The following is a 17,193-nucleotide window of genomic DNA, read 5'->3' on the forward strand; positions in this document are numbered from 1 at the left end:
GGTCCATAGGAGTCTAGCTCCCCAGGGTCTTTACCTTCTTTTAATAAAATAGAAATGGATGCCTCATAGAAAGTAGAAGGAAAACTTTTGGCAGAAAAGGCTTCATTAAATGCATCAAGAAGTAAGGGGAAATAAATTTGGAGAACACTTTAAAAAATTCAGCTGTAAACCCACTGGGACCAGGGGTTTTAGAACTTTGCATGTTTTTTATTGCAGTTGTTAAGTCTGCAAGTGAGAGAGAATCATTAAGACTGACCCTGTGGCTCTCGTCTATAGCCTACTTGGAATTTGTAGTTTATTTAGAAAGGCGTTATTTCTGTGGTGCCGGTGTTCGAAATGTGGTCCCTGTTGGCCTTTGCAGCGCCCTCCTCAGTGGTAAAGGTCAGGGCTAAAGGTTTGGTTCAGGTCTAGGTATGGGGTAACACATGTCTATGGGGAAAAGGTTTTCGACACAACACTGGCATGTAGTTTCAACACAGTACAAGCCACCACCACGTAATGTGGTGTTAAAGGGATAGTGCGCCCAAGGATCCAAGTATGCTACAGCCCTGACATAAAAAGTTGTTTTGAAAAACGTCACATATTTAGCCTCACTGTAGCCTGTAGCTCTGACTGCTTCTCTGTGCTCTGCGCTCATGTGTGCGTGCCTGCGCGAGACCAGCGAAAGCATGAGCTTTGCTTACCCGTGTTTACATCACATGACACGTGCACCGCAGGGGGAGACAACAGTAACCACAGTAGCTAAAAGATCATTTGTACGACGGTCTTTTAGCAAAGGACAGCCCAACATGTCTGAAGACTCTGAAATTGAGGAGGAACAGCATTTCTTTGTTGAGCCGTATTTGTTTGAGCCTGAGTATACGGACGCAGAACTCAGGCTACTGGACGAAGCAGCCGCCGCAGCTCATGAGCCTAACCCTCAGCCAGCCGCAGAATACCGGAGTTGAGCACTGGAAACCTGGTGGTGTAGTTGTTTCAAATGCAAAGCAATGCCAACGGATGAGGAAAGTCTTTGCTCTTCAGACTGGGAACTGGCAATGCCTGCACTTGAGAATCTGGACATCAGTACTGACGAAACTGCTGCTCTTCAGAGACCGTGTATCACAGATCACCCTGAGCGCGCTCACGTGAGTGCGGAGCACAGAGAAGCAGTCAGAGCTACAGGCTACAGTGAGGCTAAAAACAGAGTTCATATGACGTTTTTCGAAACAACTTTTTATGTTGGGGCTGCAGCACACTTGGATCACTACGGATGAGCAGTATGGAGATAATTTGTGGTTTCAATTTTGTGTTCTTGGACGTTAGTCTGGGGCGCCGTCTGCCATTAGGTGTGCTAGCCACTCCCCCCGCCGATCTCCGCAAGGGATGTGAGGACTCTAAAACTTCACCAGGGCCTCCATCGGCATATGGGCGAGTAGATAATGGCTGAATTTTCATTTTTGGGTGCACTATCCCTTTAAGAGGTTGTGGTCATTTCACATATTTCTGAGATGTCAGGATAAATAGTATCACTTTTGTTTAGTGTCCAGTGTAGGATTTACTAAATGTTACAAGCTCGGTAGTATTTTCCAAATTAGGGAGAGCCAGACCTCCATATTCTTGGGGAAAAGGGAAGACTGGCCAGTCTCTCAAAGACTGTCTCAAATGCTCTTTAAAAGTGGAAAAGACTTTGGGGCATATATATCAGTTAGAGACTTAATGACAAATATAAATATTCTCAGATATTTCTTCCCTTTGTCAGCCCAACAAAAAACAAAACAAGCAAACAAAAAAAAAAAACAGGTTTTCAAAGGTCAGCATTAGCTGGGAGTGATTCTTGTGGTGATTCCTGAGCCATATAACATAACATTGCCTCATTCACACATAGCTCTGTGTATGTATGCAAGACAAGTGGGAGTCCATTCATAGGAACCACAGTGATTTCCAATGTGTTTGTGAAAATCCTCAGACAGTCACAGACACAGACAGTAATATATTCCTGTCAAATACAGCGACCATCGGCTTACCAGCGACGGAGAAGTCAGCTCCAATAATATCCTCTTCTTGGCGTGTGGACTGCCCAGAAGTACCTGAACAGCCGAGCCAGCCGAACACAGGTATGTGACGTGTCAGAGGAGAAATGAGCCGTTCACGTCCCACAAACCTCACCGCACTTTAGGGACTGTTCTTTACTTATGAAGGGGAGGAAGGTGGCTGGTTGATTCTGATTTTATTTAGGCCTATTTATTTTATTTTGATCCTCCCTATGTTCATCACTCATTGATGCTGTTTTTGAAGTATGAATAAGTCAATAAGTAATTTATTCCATTGAAATATCATTGATGTAGCCTATAATAGAAAAGTGATTTATCTTTTTATAAATGACAAAAGGCACATCTGCCTCATTTTCGCTGTGGTATCGTGATACTACTCAGAACCATGATATTTTCATTGGTATCGCACAGTGGGATCCAATTTTGGTACTGTGACAACACTAATCTGGAGGGGGTTCATCTGCAAAAACTAATGAAAAACTAAACAACGATATTCGGTTTTCGGTACTCGGTATTCAGCCAAGCGTTTAATATTATTCGGCTTCGGCTTCGGCCACAAATTTTCATTTTGGTGCATCCCTAGTTCCTGCAATTAAGTTTTCACTAAAACCAAAGTTATGTAAAACATAAGTAAGCTATTCTTATCCCACCCTGTCAAAGGCCTTCCCAGCGTTTGAGGATGCTAAAACCTCTGGCATGTCAGTGTTACAAATATGCACAAGTTGTCTGATATTAAAGAACAAATGTCTTCCCAGCATAAACCCATTTATTTATTTAAATGATGTGAAACCTGTTGCAATGATAACATTTTGGCCAGAATTTTGTAGTCTACTTTAAAGAGGGAAATAGGTGTGTAATTATTTAGAGCAGTTGTTCCAAACTGGTGGGTCATGGTCTAAAAGTGGGTCATGGGTCCACGGTTCGGAATATTTATTTTATTTGTCTTTATTTAAACTCGAAAATCATTGAGGACAAAGCCTTCATTTACAATGACTTCGAGCAAAAAAGAGGACAATCAATAAAACAAACATATCAATACAATTAATAAACAGAGTAATAACAAAATGAACTTAAAACAGGTACAAACAGAAGTTAAAAGGTTTGAGACTTTGGATTTAAAATGACAAAGTGTTAACAATGAATTCATTTTTAAAGTGCTTTGTAGTGTGTTCCAGGTTGATGGTACAAAGAAGTCAAAAGCAGTTCTTCCAAACTCTGTATGAACATGAGGGACGTAGAGTGTAAGCCAGTCATTAGTTCTAGTGTAATGTGGTCCAGTGGACCAAACTAGCATGGAATTAATGTAAGAAGGCAGCTTTCCAGTAAGGGCCTTGTAAATAAACAAATACATGTGCAAATCTCACCTCTCAGAGAGAGGGGACCATCCAACTTTTTTTGTACCACAAGTGACTCATAAAAATGTCAAGTTTGTAAAAACACTTTATTTTAGAGTACAGTAAATTTCCAGCATAGAGCTTTTATTAGGGCGGCACAGTGGTGTGGTGTTTAGCACTCTTGCCTCACAGCAAGAGGGTTGCCGGTTCGATCCCGGGCGTGGGAGCCCTTCTGTGCGGAGTTTGCATGTTCTCCCCATGTCAGCGTGGGTTCTCTCCGGGCACTCCGGCTTCCTCCCACAGTCCAAAGACATGCAGTTTGGGGACTAGGTTAATTGATAACTCTAAATTGTCCATAGGTGTGAATGTGAGCGTGAATGGTTGTTTGTCTCTATGTGTCAGCCCTGCAATAGTCTGGCGACCTGTCCAGGGTGTACCCTGCCTCTCGCCCAACGTCAGCTGGGATAGGCTCCAGCCCCCCCGCGACCCTCAAGAGGATGAAGCGGTTAGAAGAAGAAGATGAAGAGCTTTTATTTTGAAATGCTGTTTCCTGCTGTGGAGTGAGTAACTAACGGACAGCTACTTGACAGAGACAGCAAACTAGCTCAACAAGTAAGTATGATGCTGATCATATTGAGATGTGTGGACCTTCAGCTAATGAATAAGGAGAAATATGGACCCCATGGCTGGACCAGTTGGGAACCACTGACTTGGAGTGTAGTGTTATCAGGAGTCACAGCAGTATAATGACATGAACAAGAATGATGCACAAAGCGTTTCACTGAAGTTAAAAGCATGGTTTTATTTCTAAATACGCTACAATTCAAATGGCAAAACAGGAAAATCTCTTTCACCTCTTTTTTGTACATTTTTAACCCCTGAGCACCACAATCCAGCATTCCCGTAATGCACTGGATTTATCCAAGATGAACAAAAGGGAAATAAAAGAAACATTTAAAGCTTCATACACAGCTAATAAAGCGATTAGTGTCTAAAAACTACCAGCATAGCATAATACAAAGTAAACAACATATTATTTGATTACATGAGTCAGTTCTTTTTTTTTTTTCCTTTTTTGTTTATTCTGCATGCAGAGCGGTCGCTTTCTCTTGCTCATCTGCTCTGCCGAGGGTTATGACCTAAAAATCAAGTGAGCAGGGTCACAGCTTGAAAAACTCTTTGGTGAGAAGAATGCCAGTGATTCCATGCTGTGGCCTCACAGTCATGTGAAGTGTTCAGTGATTGGCATTATTCAGCAGTATGTACAAGAGGAGGGGCCGAGGAATAGACTGTGCCGGTGCTGCATTTACAGGATATAAGACAGGACTGTGCTGTGAGGAGCACCTGGATCATGGAGAGAGAAAACGTACACCGTCCATAATGAGCCTGGATCCAGGAGCATCATACCGTGCATCACGATCTTGGATAGCCATCTTGTGGATATTTGAGTTTCTCAGATTTGTGGAGTTTGTCTAAAGTTTTAAAGTCAATACATACAATATCAATATTCCCCATTCACTGACTGATTTTTTCTTTGTACTGACTACGACAGAAAATGTCTTTCCCTGTTGACATAACTCGTCTTTTTTTTTTTTTTTTGTGCCTGATATCTCAAAGGAGACCACCACCAAATAAGTTTGTAATTTTAATGTTGGGAGCCTCTGAGTGACTGAAATGTTCCAGGATCATGATACATGTCTATAATTCACCATCACTTATGGTAATAAGGGTTATGGACCCAAGACAGTCCGACAGGGGCTGGACATTAGTCATGTGACAAAGAGTTGTAAAGTGGGAGAACTAGCTTGTATTTATATCTGTTTTCTTTCAATGATCTCCTCAGTGTTCCTCAGTACAGAAACACAGTAGTCTCTTTGATAATTGAATTATCCTTCAGGTTGATGCTACAGCCATCAGTTTGAATTATGCCAACTGTCTTTGTTGACAGATTGGTATGGCAAATGGATGTAAAAACTACTCTACCCTCTGGGCACCAGCTGCTATTGCTATGGTATCAGGTGCCAATTCAACAAGGTCTTTTCCCAGCTGAACTACAAAATAGGTCATTTGACACTGTCTGCAAAAATGACCTATATATATATAGATATACCCATATATATATATATATATATATATATATATATATATATATATATATTTTTTTTTTTTTTTTTTTTTCCTTATCCCTGATGGCCCTATTGGTGGGAGCATTTTTGTCATTGTCTTCCAAAAAAGGTTGTGTAATCTAAAATTGTAATCTTTAAGGAGCATTTCACCCCCAAAATTACCATTTGTATCAATCAATCAATTACTCACTGCATGTTTCCTTGAATTTGTGAAGAAAACTTTATTTTTCTTGTATACCTCCACTCTGAATGGAGAATCAAAGGTGAACATTCTTTATGTATTAAAGTGATAGAGGTCCACATTCAACAACGGCAAATCTGTATCAAAACATGTTTTTACAAACTCTCACACAACTCGTGCAGGATAATCCAAGTTTCATCCATCCAGTCATAGGCTCAATACTTGCATACACATGCACATGCATTTTCACTAAAACATTACGACTTAAAATATGTCAGTACAAACAGTCTCATGCCGGCTGAGTAGCGTGGCTGAGCACACGTGCTCTGCTCAAGCTAAGTTCATGGCATGTACATACTCAGACACACTCACTATTGCAGTGTTGTTATATATTGTATAATTTTAGTGAAAATGCATCTATGGGAAGTACTGAGCATGCAACTGGATAAATTAGACTTGAAATAGTTTTGCTGTTGTTAAATGTGGTCCCTATTTACTTCAATTCATGAGAAATGTTCACCTTATTCAGATTGTCTGTTCAGAGTGGAGGCATGGGAGAAAAACACTTTTTAAAAATAATGGATTTAGCACAACATATGGTGAGTAACTGATATACAAATGGTCATTTTGTGGGTGAAGTATTCCTTTAAGGTTGAGTTTCAGTGACGAACACATAACAGAATTGTAAGCCCAATATTTAATGATGCTTCTTATTGAAAGGCTTTAGGAGTTGTAGTTGACACATCTCCCTAGATTCTTATGTCCCCAGGCTTATAACTTTGACTTTTTTTAATAAAAAGAATATTTTCTGACATAATTGTTATTGTTTTTATATTGGTGACTTAACCAGGAGAGTTCATCTCTATACAAGCCTAGAAGAGCTCCTATTCTTTTACTTCCAGAACCCTGGGTGCTTCGAATAACTTCTCCCACTTTGCAACTCTGTTATGGGTGGCTAAACATTTGTCTATTCCAGCTGCTTTGAGACCCAAGTATTCAAGTCCATTAACATTTAGCTGATATCGTTGTTTCAGTGTTCAAGGATGCAACACCACATTTGTGTATAAGGAAGTGATTGTTTCCTTGGACCTTTGCTGTGTTGACCTGCAGACTTGTCTGATTGCTAAAGAACACATTTCAAGTAAACATGAGAATTATAAAGCACAAACACCTTCAACAGCTCAACTGACAGCTGAGGAGTCAGCTCATCTTATTGGCTGAGGATTGTCCTCTGCTGCAAGATTTTGTTTGTACATTTTCAACATCACCATCTATACATACAGTCACACAATATATTATTAGCTTTATCACCAGTAATCAGCCTGGAGCATTACACTGTCATCATGACACTGAACTAGTCATAGCATCTGAAATCAAGAACTGTGAGAAGTCTGCATGAAAAACAAGATGACAAGATTAGGAGAGGAAGACAGCAACTCAGAGGTGGCAGTGCACAAACGCTCATGGCGTCATGACAATCCCAAGTGTTTATCTTCTGGGTAACATGAATGTGCTCAGTGGATTAATTTCAACCAGTTTGTTGATGTTTCGTGTAAGAGGAAATTTTGAAATTTTGGCCTGATCATCAGTATTGTCGTCTGAGGACCATGGAGATCCACAGCAAAATTCCAGCCCAGTCTCAAAGGATACATAAAATGGACACAAAGTCTTAACATGGTGGCAGAAACAAAATGTGTTAAAATTAGGTGCTGACTACACAAAAACAATGCCAGTGCAAAGTCAATGAGGATCATCTGTTGTGGTGGATACACTTGTTAAGTATAAAAAGTGAGAAAATCCAACCAGGAGACCGCGCTTTGTGCCCAGGGTTAACATCACTACATGACTTTACAGACTTGACATAACTACTCAAAATACTTTACGCAGGTACTTGACATAACCATGCAAAGCAAGTTTAGTCACTTACATCCCATACATAGTTATTTTAACCAAAACCTCAATCTTTTCCTAAACTTGACCAAGTATTTTTTTGTTCCCTAAAAACTAACCAAGTGTTTTTCTTTTCCTAAACCTAACCAAACTGCAGCTGTTTATAATAGACTTTGCACTGACGTTGTTTTCATAATGCTAACACACAATGCCAAGCCCCCTTTCCTGGTAAGAAATACCTGCAGTATTCTGTAGTAATGTGTGGTCATGTGTCTATGTGCACCTGTGGGTTCTAAAGACTATTGTTTGTTCCAGAAAACAGACAATCATCAGCCGCCATGATACAATGGGCTGTTAGTTAATATTGGCTGATACATTAGCCCATCCATTTCTCTGCTGGGTTCTAATCTTGACTCCAGGGACAATATGTGTGACAGTATAGTCTCAGCTCAAAGGTCCACTTATAGCTCTTTTCAACCAACATGGAATGGGTTCTGCTCCAAACGGACTCTGGTTGGGTTGCTACGTTCAGCAAGTATTGCGGTTTCACAGTACCACAGTATTACAGAATTATTATTATCTGTCAGAATGACCCTTAAAGGACTGAAAATGGCTTTTTGATTGAACAAATGTTTTATTACTATAATTGAAACTTTAAGCTATTTTTCTAATGGAAGTGTGTGTAAAAACTTTCAGTTCATTGATAAGGAGATATTGACAGTGTGATACCCATCAATTTTCATATCATGATATACCTTGAAACTGGTATACTGCTGCAACCCTAGGCTCTGGTTCCCGCACCTACTGTTGAACTATACAGACCATTTCAACCAAAAAATAAATTAGTTTGTAACCTGACAAGTTGAGAGCTGGGAGCTGGGACCAAAAAATAGCAGTTTTTTTCTTGACCTGAAGTGCAAACCATGACAGAAGTGGGCTTGTCATATTTTACAGGTGCTGATGGGACAATATCAAATCTGTGCCATTCATTGTTACATGGTGCTGTCTTCCTTTTACTGTATATCCAGGTTTTCATGCAGATTGGATTTGTTTTGACAAGTGTCCCTGCTGTGTTTCACAAAAGGCTGTTTTGTTGCGCCGGCACAACACCCAACATTAAAAGCACTTTGAACATGTTGCTTAATTCTTTAGTCTAATCCAGGGGCGTAGCACAATATCCACAATATCCTGGACCCTGTACATAGGCCCACATCCACACCTATCCCTTCATGGTGGGCCCCCCTCACATGAGAGCCCTGCACTTCCCCCCATTGTCCTACGCCCCTGCTCTAATCGATTGTTGCCTTTTTTTTGGACTGAAAAGCATTTTGTGTTCACACAAATATATGGATATGAAACACCATGAATACACTGGCAATTAAGATTGTGGACATGCTTGTTGGCACAGTCTATAACAAATGAGGTAGATGTGTGTCAATAAAATATTCCCTTCTTTGGTATAATCATACAAAATATGAAAAAAGAGAAAAAAAAATCCAGTGATCTGTTGCAGTAAAACATTGGTTTTCAGGTGGCTGTACAATAAAAAATAAATGAAATTTATGAGGTATATCTTGTATTCATACATTACTATGACTATATACAGGTAGATTGGTGAGGTATCTGCATTCAAGAAGACTCTTTAAAAGGGTTTGCAAACAAAGTGGTGGAGCTAAATGCAACATTTGCAGGAATATAAAACATAATAAATAAAATCTGTAATGAAATGCTTTTACAGACTTAATAAAAACCCACATATCTTCAAACTGGTTCCCATTTCCCTTCACAATAAAGAAAATATTTTGATATCTTTATGAAAACTGAGAAAGAAAGATGTAAAGAAAGAAAGAAACAAAGAAAGAAAGAAAGAGAGAGAGAGGGAGGAAGAAGCTCCGTGATGTTAGACACAAGTGCATCTCTAAAAAAAAAAGAAACCTGGACTCTATTCACAATATAAAACTACTGAGTGACTGATGACAGTTTCCTACGGACTACATATCTCTGTATGTCCTGTTGTCACCTCCTTTATTTCTGATAACTCGCTGCCTACAGGCTGAAGTGCTCTACTCTGTCATTCCTATAATGAATGCAATGCCATAGGAGAACTCTCATGATTCATTTCTTCCCAGTGCTCTGTCACATCAGCTTTGTGCTTCTCTCTTATGTTAACAAACACCACTGATTATTTTCTCCATGCTTGTGGTTCTGGCTTTAGTCAATGTGCGTTGCAGAAGATTTCTTCAAAGAATAATGCAATCTCATGTGCTGCAGCTCCACCGCATTCAGCCTCAGCAGACATTTTTGTAAGTGTTTCTGAACACGACCACAACTGTGGAGCAATGATGTCGATTGCAATATTTACTGTAATGAATGAGGAAAGCACTGGATGGGAACAATGCTTGCCATCACATCAATTTACACTGTCACCATCTCTGTACACTCTGGAAGGCAGAGAGGACGGGATTTTGAAAATGTTCTTTTCTTGTCATCATGACAAAGATTTTCTGTGACTAACAAGTTTGTTTCAAAACTAGTTTTTGGTTTGGTATTTTGTGATCTCTCTTAGAAAAAAAAATTATTCTATGGCCAAATGACATATTCTTGTGATCAGGAATATCTCATATAAATATCAAGCGCCATTTATTTTATGATCACAGCAGAAGAGAACCTAGGGGGATAAAGATTATATTTATGTTGTGAGCAGCCTTCTGTTCAGCTAATGATGGTCAGCTAACTATCATGGTTGTTGACAATACATCTGATTAGTACACCAGCTAAGTGTGTCCCAAATGCATATTATAAACTCATCCTAACTGTGTGAAAGAGTTCCTAAGATGTTCCTAACTGCAATACACAACATAACATATATGTTGGGCAAGAAGCCCTGCTTGCAATTTGTCAGTACTGCATTAACAAATGCAGCCCAAAAAGCATTTTCCTGATAGACCACTGTTACAAAAGAGATCTGTAGTAAACTGTTGAGGGTCAATTATTATATTGTTTTAAGAAAAAAAAAGTCAAACCACAAAAATGTAGTATTTGTAATGTCTTACCAGGACCTATAAAACCTTTCTTTTTTTGTACGTGGTGTCTGGTATCAAGTTCTTAAAATATGTACGTCTATATCTGGAGAGATGCAGAAAACTTTTGGTTGGTGGTGTAAGTAATAAATCTTTGGTGACATTTTCTAATTTGAAATGTCTAATGGTGTTCTGAGCTCAGATTCATTCACTCTGCAAATGTGCATTTCCTCATTTTCTTCAACTTCTTGTGTGTTTTAGTGGGGCAGAGCTGGCAACTGCCCCAGTGACCAGCAACCTCAGAGGCTCCAGGTTATCTGTGTGGCAACTAAAGCACTATAAAGAAAAAAATGCTGTAATGCTAATGCTGCGTTTACATAAAATCAGTGGACAGCAGACGGACAACACCCTCTGAGTCAGCCTGAGGGAGTCGCAGGACAGTAAAACAAAACATGCACGATGATATGTTGCGATCCTGATGCTGTATTGCTTACAAAGAATGGAATAAAATGTATTAAATATAGTTATTTCATGTCTATGATTTTATGTAATTATTATAGTAATGTCCAGTAAATGCAGAGCTGAGCCATGTTTTCTCCTCTTGTGAGTCTGGCTATAAATTGGTTATAAATTCTGTTGTGAAGGATGGAAAAAAGCTCAAATATTTTAACTCCGGACAGAAATGCTGTCTGACATTACCACTGCCGATATTCTTTAACAGTTTCACTTAATTTTACTGTCTTGCTGTTGTTTGCTGTCTACCGTTCATGTGAATGCAGTTTAAGTTCCCTTAAGTGGCTCCTGAATAGAGCGGTGCAGGGATGAGTCCTAAAACCCAGAAATCAGTTAGCATTTTAGCACTCCTGATTCCCTCGTCTTCAGGTTTTTTGAATTTTTTTGGTTAGATGCCTGAAAAAAGAGACTTTCAGGTTTTGTTCTACGACATAAAATATGTCAGTAAATACCTCCTTCATGAATTCTGAAGCTTTCATGTGTCTTTAAAAAGGTGGTTGCTAACAAGAGGCTAAATGAGACTACCGAATGTCATCACATCCAACACAGATGTACAGCCTCGTTGTGGTTGCGACATTAAGCCATATAACCGTAGTGAAGTTCGTTTAGGGTCTAACGTCAAGCTTTTTACTTCTGGCAATTGCATTTACTCTTCAAAAATCATAAAAAGTGGTGTTCATTTGGGAAGATTATCTTGCTAAACACAATTTGCTAGTATCATACACTTTTGTTTGGTCACAGAGCTTATATTCTGTCGAGGGAACCAGGGCGATGCTAATCTCTGCATAGGCCTTCAGAAAACTGTCATCCCTGGAGCACTCTGTATGATTTTAGCCCAGGACCACCAAACAGTCTAATCTGATCCAGATAACATATACACAGATCAGCCAAAACATTAAAAACACTGGTGGGTGAAGTCCATAACATTGATCCTCTTGTTACAGTGCAATGTTCTGCTGGGAAACCTTTGGTCCAGGCATTCATGTGGATGCTACTTGACATGCTCCAACCACCTGAACGCCGTTGCAAAATAAACCCCCTCGTGGCAATGGCAGTTGTCGAAGGCAGTGAACCCCCCTGCAGGACAATGTGACACGCCACTCCACAAAAACTGCTCAAGAATGACCAGAGGACCAGGACAAAGAGCTCAAGGTGTCGACCTGGCCTCCAAATACCTCAGATCCTGATCTGATCAAACATTTGAGGGATGTGCTGGTACCGCAGAGGTACCCCTGATCCATGGTGGGTCCTTCTTGGACCGAACTTGGCTCTGACCTGTCAAGGCATGGACACAGGACCTCTAGAGGGTGTCCTTTGGGGCCTGGCATTGGGGAGTTACCATCAGATCTTTTGAGTCCTGTGGGTTGTGAGGTAGGGTACAAGTACATTCCACAGATGTTTGATCAGATGGGGATACAGGGAATTTGGAGGCCAGGTTTTCACCTTGAGCTCTTTGTCACGATCCTCACCGGGTTCCCAACAGAACATTGCACTGTAACAAGATGATCAATGTTGTTTATGGCACCTGTCAGTGGTTTTAATGTTTTGGCTCATCGGTGTATATGTATAGTATTAGTTTTACAATATGGGATTGGGACATAGTGTTTGTTACTAGTGTACAGAACTGTGTGTTAACTAAAACCTTGTATGCTGGGTTCCATCAGCCTGTTCACTAGTTAGCTAACATGTTGCTGATTGTCTGTGGACTGAGCTGACTGTGTTCAAAAGAAGAGACTCAGTCAGTAAACTCCTCTCATTATCCACATATAATGTAACTGTGTGGATGTACACACACATCACTCTTTCTAGCCTTGTTGGCTATATGTTGAAACATCATTAACCAACTGTCAAATTGAACATGAGACCATACTATTAAGGAGTCTGGACAGCCTCTCTACAGAATACATGATGATTTCCACTCTGGATGTGCTAGGTCTGTTGGTATTTTTGCAATATTCCTCAGTTTTGATCATTACTGCTAAGGCTTACTGTAAATGCTGGACGTGTTAAACCAGTTTAGATTTGTTCTCTTCTTTGGTATCAGCTGTAAGCAGTGAGTTTCTGAGGTCAGCATAAACAGCTGTAAGGTCTTGCTGTTTAGTGGCCTCATCTTTTGATTGAAATGGTGCACAAGAGGGAGTCTTCATTTGGCTTCATCCAGGCTGCACCTCAAACTGATGGGCAACCATGCTTTTGAAGTGTTCCACACTGCACAGATGTCTTTGACGACTTGAAGGACAAAGGTAACACACAAAGGTTAAATGTCCTTGAAACACGCTGTTAATTCAGAACAGGGAGAGTGGGGGAAAGGGGGACTGGAAGATTTCTTGCCTGTACATATGTTTGCTGCTTTGTAATCTGTTGTTAGCTGACCTTAAAGGAATCTGATGGAGTGGATGGAGCGAAAGCCGCCTTTTAAAACAACTGGGATTTGTCTGATGATCATGTCTCCAACTGCTCGGTGTCTTTAACAGAATGGATCTCCTTCCTGGTGCAATGGAAGGAGGAAGAGGAGGTGAGGAGGGACAGGAAACTCAGGGGGAGGAGTTTCTGTGTCCATGGAGTGAGGAAGAGGATGAGGACGAGGAAGAGGAGGAGGAGCAGGAGGGCTGGAACTGTGTGGGACTGGTCTTTCCCTGAGTCTGACAGTTGCTGTGTTTCCCACGGTGTCCCGTCATCGCCGCTATGGCCGACTGCCGAGCAAACAGGACACCTGAAGAGCACACATCAAGTCTATGTCAGCCTCGTACTCCACACTGTCCATGGTTTCAGTTCTTAAAGGACCATGCCACTGTTTTTTATGTATCTTTAGCCTGTTTACTAGAAATGGCATCACGGTACTGCCCACCATTATCTTTGTCATACCTTAAAAACAGTGTGGGAAGAAACCCTATGTATGGAGAATTGAATGAGAGTAAATTAATCCACTCGGTCTGCTTTTCATGTGTTTTAAGTTTTACAGTTGTACAGCGCAGACATTTCATAAATTAATAGAACTTCAAGAGCAATTTAACACTTTTGTCACAAAAAAAAACAAAAGAAAAACAGGACCCTATCCTGTGGTTACCCCTGACAACCACTGACGTTCCCACTTCCTCGCAGGTGTGATATTGTTCCAGCATTGCTTAATCTAACCTGTCTGAACAGGATGCATTTCAGTCTCACTTTTAATTAGTACTGCTGTGTGTCAGCGTTTCCTGCTGTTTCACACACAAATAACTGTGCTCGAAATAATGTCAGTCGAGGTCTTTTGAAATTGCTACTCCAAATGAGAGTTACATTTGAGAGCATGGTTCCATGAATTCTGGAAGAACTCCAGAGACTGTATGCAGTATCTAGACTTTCCACAGTCTGTGGCAGAAAAAACAAAACTCATCTCTTCAGATAAAAGGCTGCATCCAAAATCCCATACAAACATGCTACAAGGTACAGTACATGAACATATGCAAGATGTTCAGTATGGCTGAAATCTTGGCATGAAACCAATAGTATGTAAACTGCATACTAATTCTGGTGAAATATTACAGTATGCAAACACTGACCACTACAATGGCATAAATATCCCACAGTGCAATGCAGTACAACAATGGTCACAGAGAGCAATCAAGACAGTTCTGAAACAACAATAACTGTTCAATTTAAGTTTTTTAAATTACTTTAAATTGCTGATAGAGCTGAAGATGGCATGGGTTATCATGGTTACGCATCTTCGACAGGCAAGGAGGCTCTCAGAAAGGGACATGGTAATTACAGCTCAATGTGACCAAAAATCTACATACAGTACTATTGTTTATTCACACAAAAGTATGTTAAATTATAGTACACATATTGGATATGCAGTACATAGTTTGTGATTTCAGATACAGTGAGAGTCAACAGGACATTGCCTTGCACTTTGGAGGTGTGGAAGGCCATATTGCAATTTTTCTCTTTTTTTTTTTCATTTAGACAACAGGAATGACAGATTTTCTGTGTGAAAAGGCAATAAACTGGCTGGACCAGAATCAGTGTTAAGTATGATGAAGTGACTGTATATAGAATTTACTAACTCCAAGAAATGGTTTATGTTTTAAATTGCTCTTTGAAGTCACTATGTGTAAGATTAGAAAATTTCCTCCCAGTGGTAATATCAAAAACTCTTCTGTTGCAAACAGCTTATCTGACCCAGGGACACTGAGATGAGTTTGCTGAAAAAACACATGACTACACCAGTTGTGAAATGTATAGACCGAATCACAATGTTTATTTATAGTAACTTCCAGGTAGAAAATCCTTGTGTCATATGCATAAAATCATCTATCCACCGATATTGATGTGTCTACTGAAAACATCAATTTCGGTTTAAGCATATGCTAAATTTAGAATATTTTAACTGCTTTACCTTACTGTTAGACAGCCCTTTCAAATGGGGAACTGAAGCCATTATATCAAAGCCACAAAACTTTACTGGTCTACTGCAGCCTAGATTGTTTAGTGTGTAGTAAGGTAAAGTGGAGCAAATATTCAAATATAGCGTACTGTATTTTTTTGTGTGGCTAAAATACGTTTACTGCAGCCCCCTCCACAGCAGTACATTGCTTAGCTTCCATGCCAGTAGATTTGGTTCAGAGACCTGCACCGGTACCCGACAGGTAACCCTCTGAATACTACGTATCGGGTAAAAAAAGTATATAACTACAAGTGTGCTGGCAGCGTATTTTTTAGTATTCAGAATAAAACAAATGAAAAAGATACACAGTATATGTATAATATTTTGATATCTAAATCACTATTGTCAGTGCAGCCAGTAAAAGAGACTTTTCCTCTGCTGGATTTGTAATTCAAGAACGGAGAACCCAGCTTAATGCATGTGACTGTAGCTTGTGTGTGTTTTATATAGGGGGGAAGGACAGGTCTCGGGACTTTCATTAATGGGTGCAGGCGGGTGCAGCTTTGATCTAGACATAACAACGGGTAACAGGTAGGGTCTGGTACTGAGCTTTGCGAGTAGGGGCGGGTGTGGGTTTTAAAAAATGGACCCGTGCAGGACTCTGATTTGATTTATCAAAGATGAAAGCAAGCCAACACAGTACATTAAAAAAGTTTAACTATACATTAGAGTTCTGACTGAAAATGACAATAGAAAAAAACAAGTTGGCTAATTTAACATCTCTCTGCATTTGAAATCAATTGCCAGTTGTCTACCAAGAAGTGACTGTTGTTGTTAGCGCTATGTAACAGTGATTCGGTCTATGCAAATTTCTGTCAACAGTTATATTTCAGCATACTCATCCACAGACTCAAACATGAGGACAGCTGGTGGCAGAATGAGCAGGTTCAAGTCAACTCTGGCTGTTGAACACTGGCTCAGATATGATGTGACGGCCACCAGGCTTATATAGTGACATGAATGGCCTATGTTAAAGCAGAGAGGCAGTAATTACCTCAAGACACAAGCTACACACACACACACACACACACACACACACATGCACACACACACACACACACACACACACACACACGCTCCAGGCAAGCACATAAGACAATAAGCCCCATCGACCTCAAATCCACAGGCCCAATTTTGAGATATTTAACTTTTTTAACTCTATTGGACTGCCACTTCATTACGATGGATTTTATAGCAAAGACATCAAATTGCGTAGAGGACTAAGCACCAGGGTGCTGCTATAACTTATTGAATTTCCTGCCTGCAATTACATCAGCAAACGGCCCCTCTATTTACCTGTGTAGACAACTCCATTTATTTCTATTGACATGTTGATGCTGCTAATGCCGTTGGTAGACAGGTTCAATGCGGTCTCTTGTCTATCATCTGTCAAGAGAGGAGGCAGAGAACGAGAGAGAGAAAAACTCAATATGAGCATTTAGAAAGGGAACAGAAGAAGCAAGAGGAGCGCCCGCTGGAGTATTGGTGATAATTCAGAGAGTGACAGGATAAGGAGAGCTTTATTAAAGAGTTCTGGGGAGAAAGAACTGTCAAAAGATGTTACAACCATTTGTAAATGTCAGTTATAGATGAATCCTATAGCAGCACACACTTGGACAACTTCTCTGAATAAATGTGACTGTACTGAAGGAACTGAAATGTCTTAA

The 17,193-nt window shown here is 40.1% G+C and overlaps 1 protein-coding gene across 3 annotated transcripts in view; it reads right to left on the bottom strand.

Annotated features, from left to right (window-relative positions):
* Nucleotides 1-4,171: 4,171 nt before the first annotated feature.
* The window catches only part of arid3c (AT rich interactive domain 3C (BRIGHT-like)), a 126,966-nt gene continuing 113,944 nt past the window's right edge, over nucleotides 4,172-17,193 (bottom strand). For 2 of the 3 annotated variants that reach the window (XM_049579893.1, XM_049579892.1), the window contains exons 7-8: nucleotides 16,823-16,912; nucleotides 4,172-13,810 (exon numbers count right to left, since the gene is read on the bottom strand). In XM_049579893.1, the coding sequence (XP_049435850.1) occupies nucleotides 13,632-13,810; nucleotides 16,823-16,912 (269 nt within the window). In that variant the 3' untranslated portion in view covers nucleotides 4,172-13,631. The remainder of the gene's footprint in view (nucleotides 13,811-16,822; nucleotides 16,913-17,193) is intronic. The other variant, XM_049579894.1, reaches the window with a different exon arrangement.

This window comes from Epinephelus fuscoguttatus, linkage group LG6, assembly GCF_011397635.1.
Source record: "Epinephelus fuscoguttatus linkage group LG6, E.fuscoguttatus.final_Chr_v1".
Classification (NCBI taxonomy): Eukaryota; Metazoa; Chordata; class Actinopteri; order Perciformes; family Serranidae; genus Epinephelus; species Epinephelus fuscoguttatus.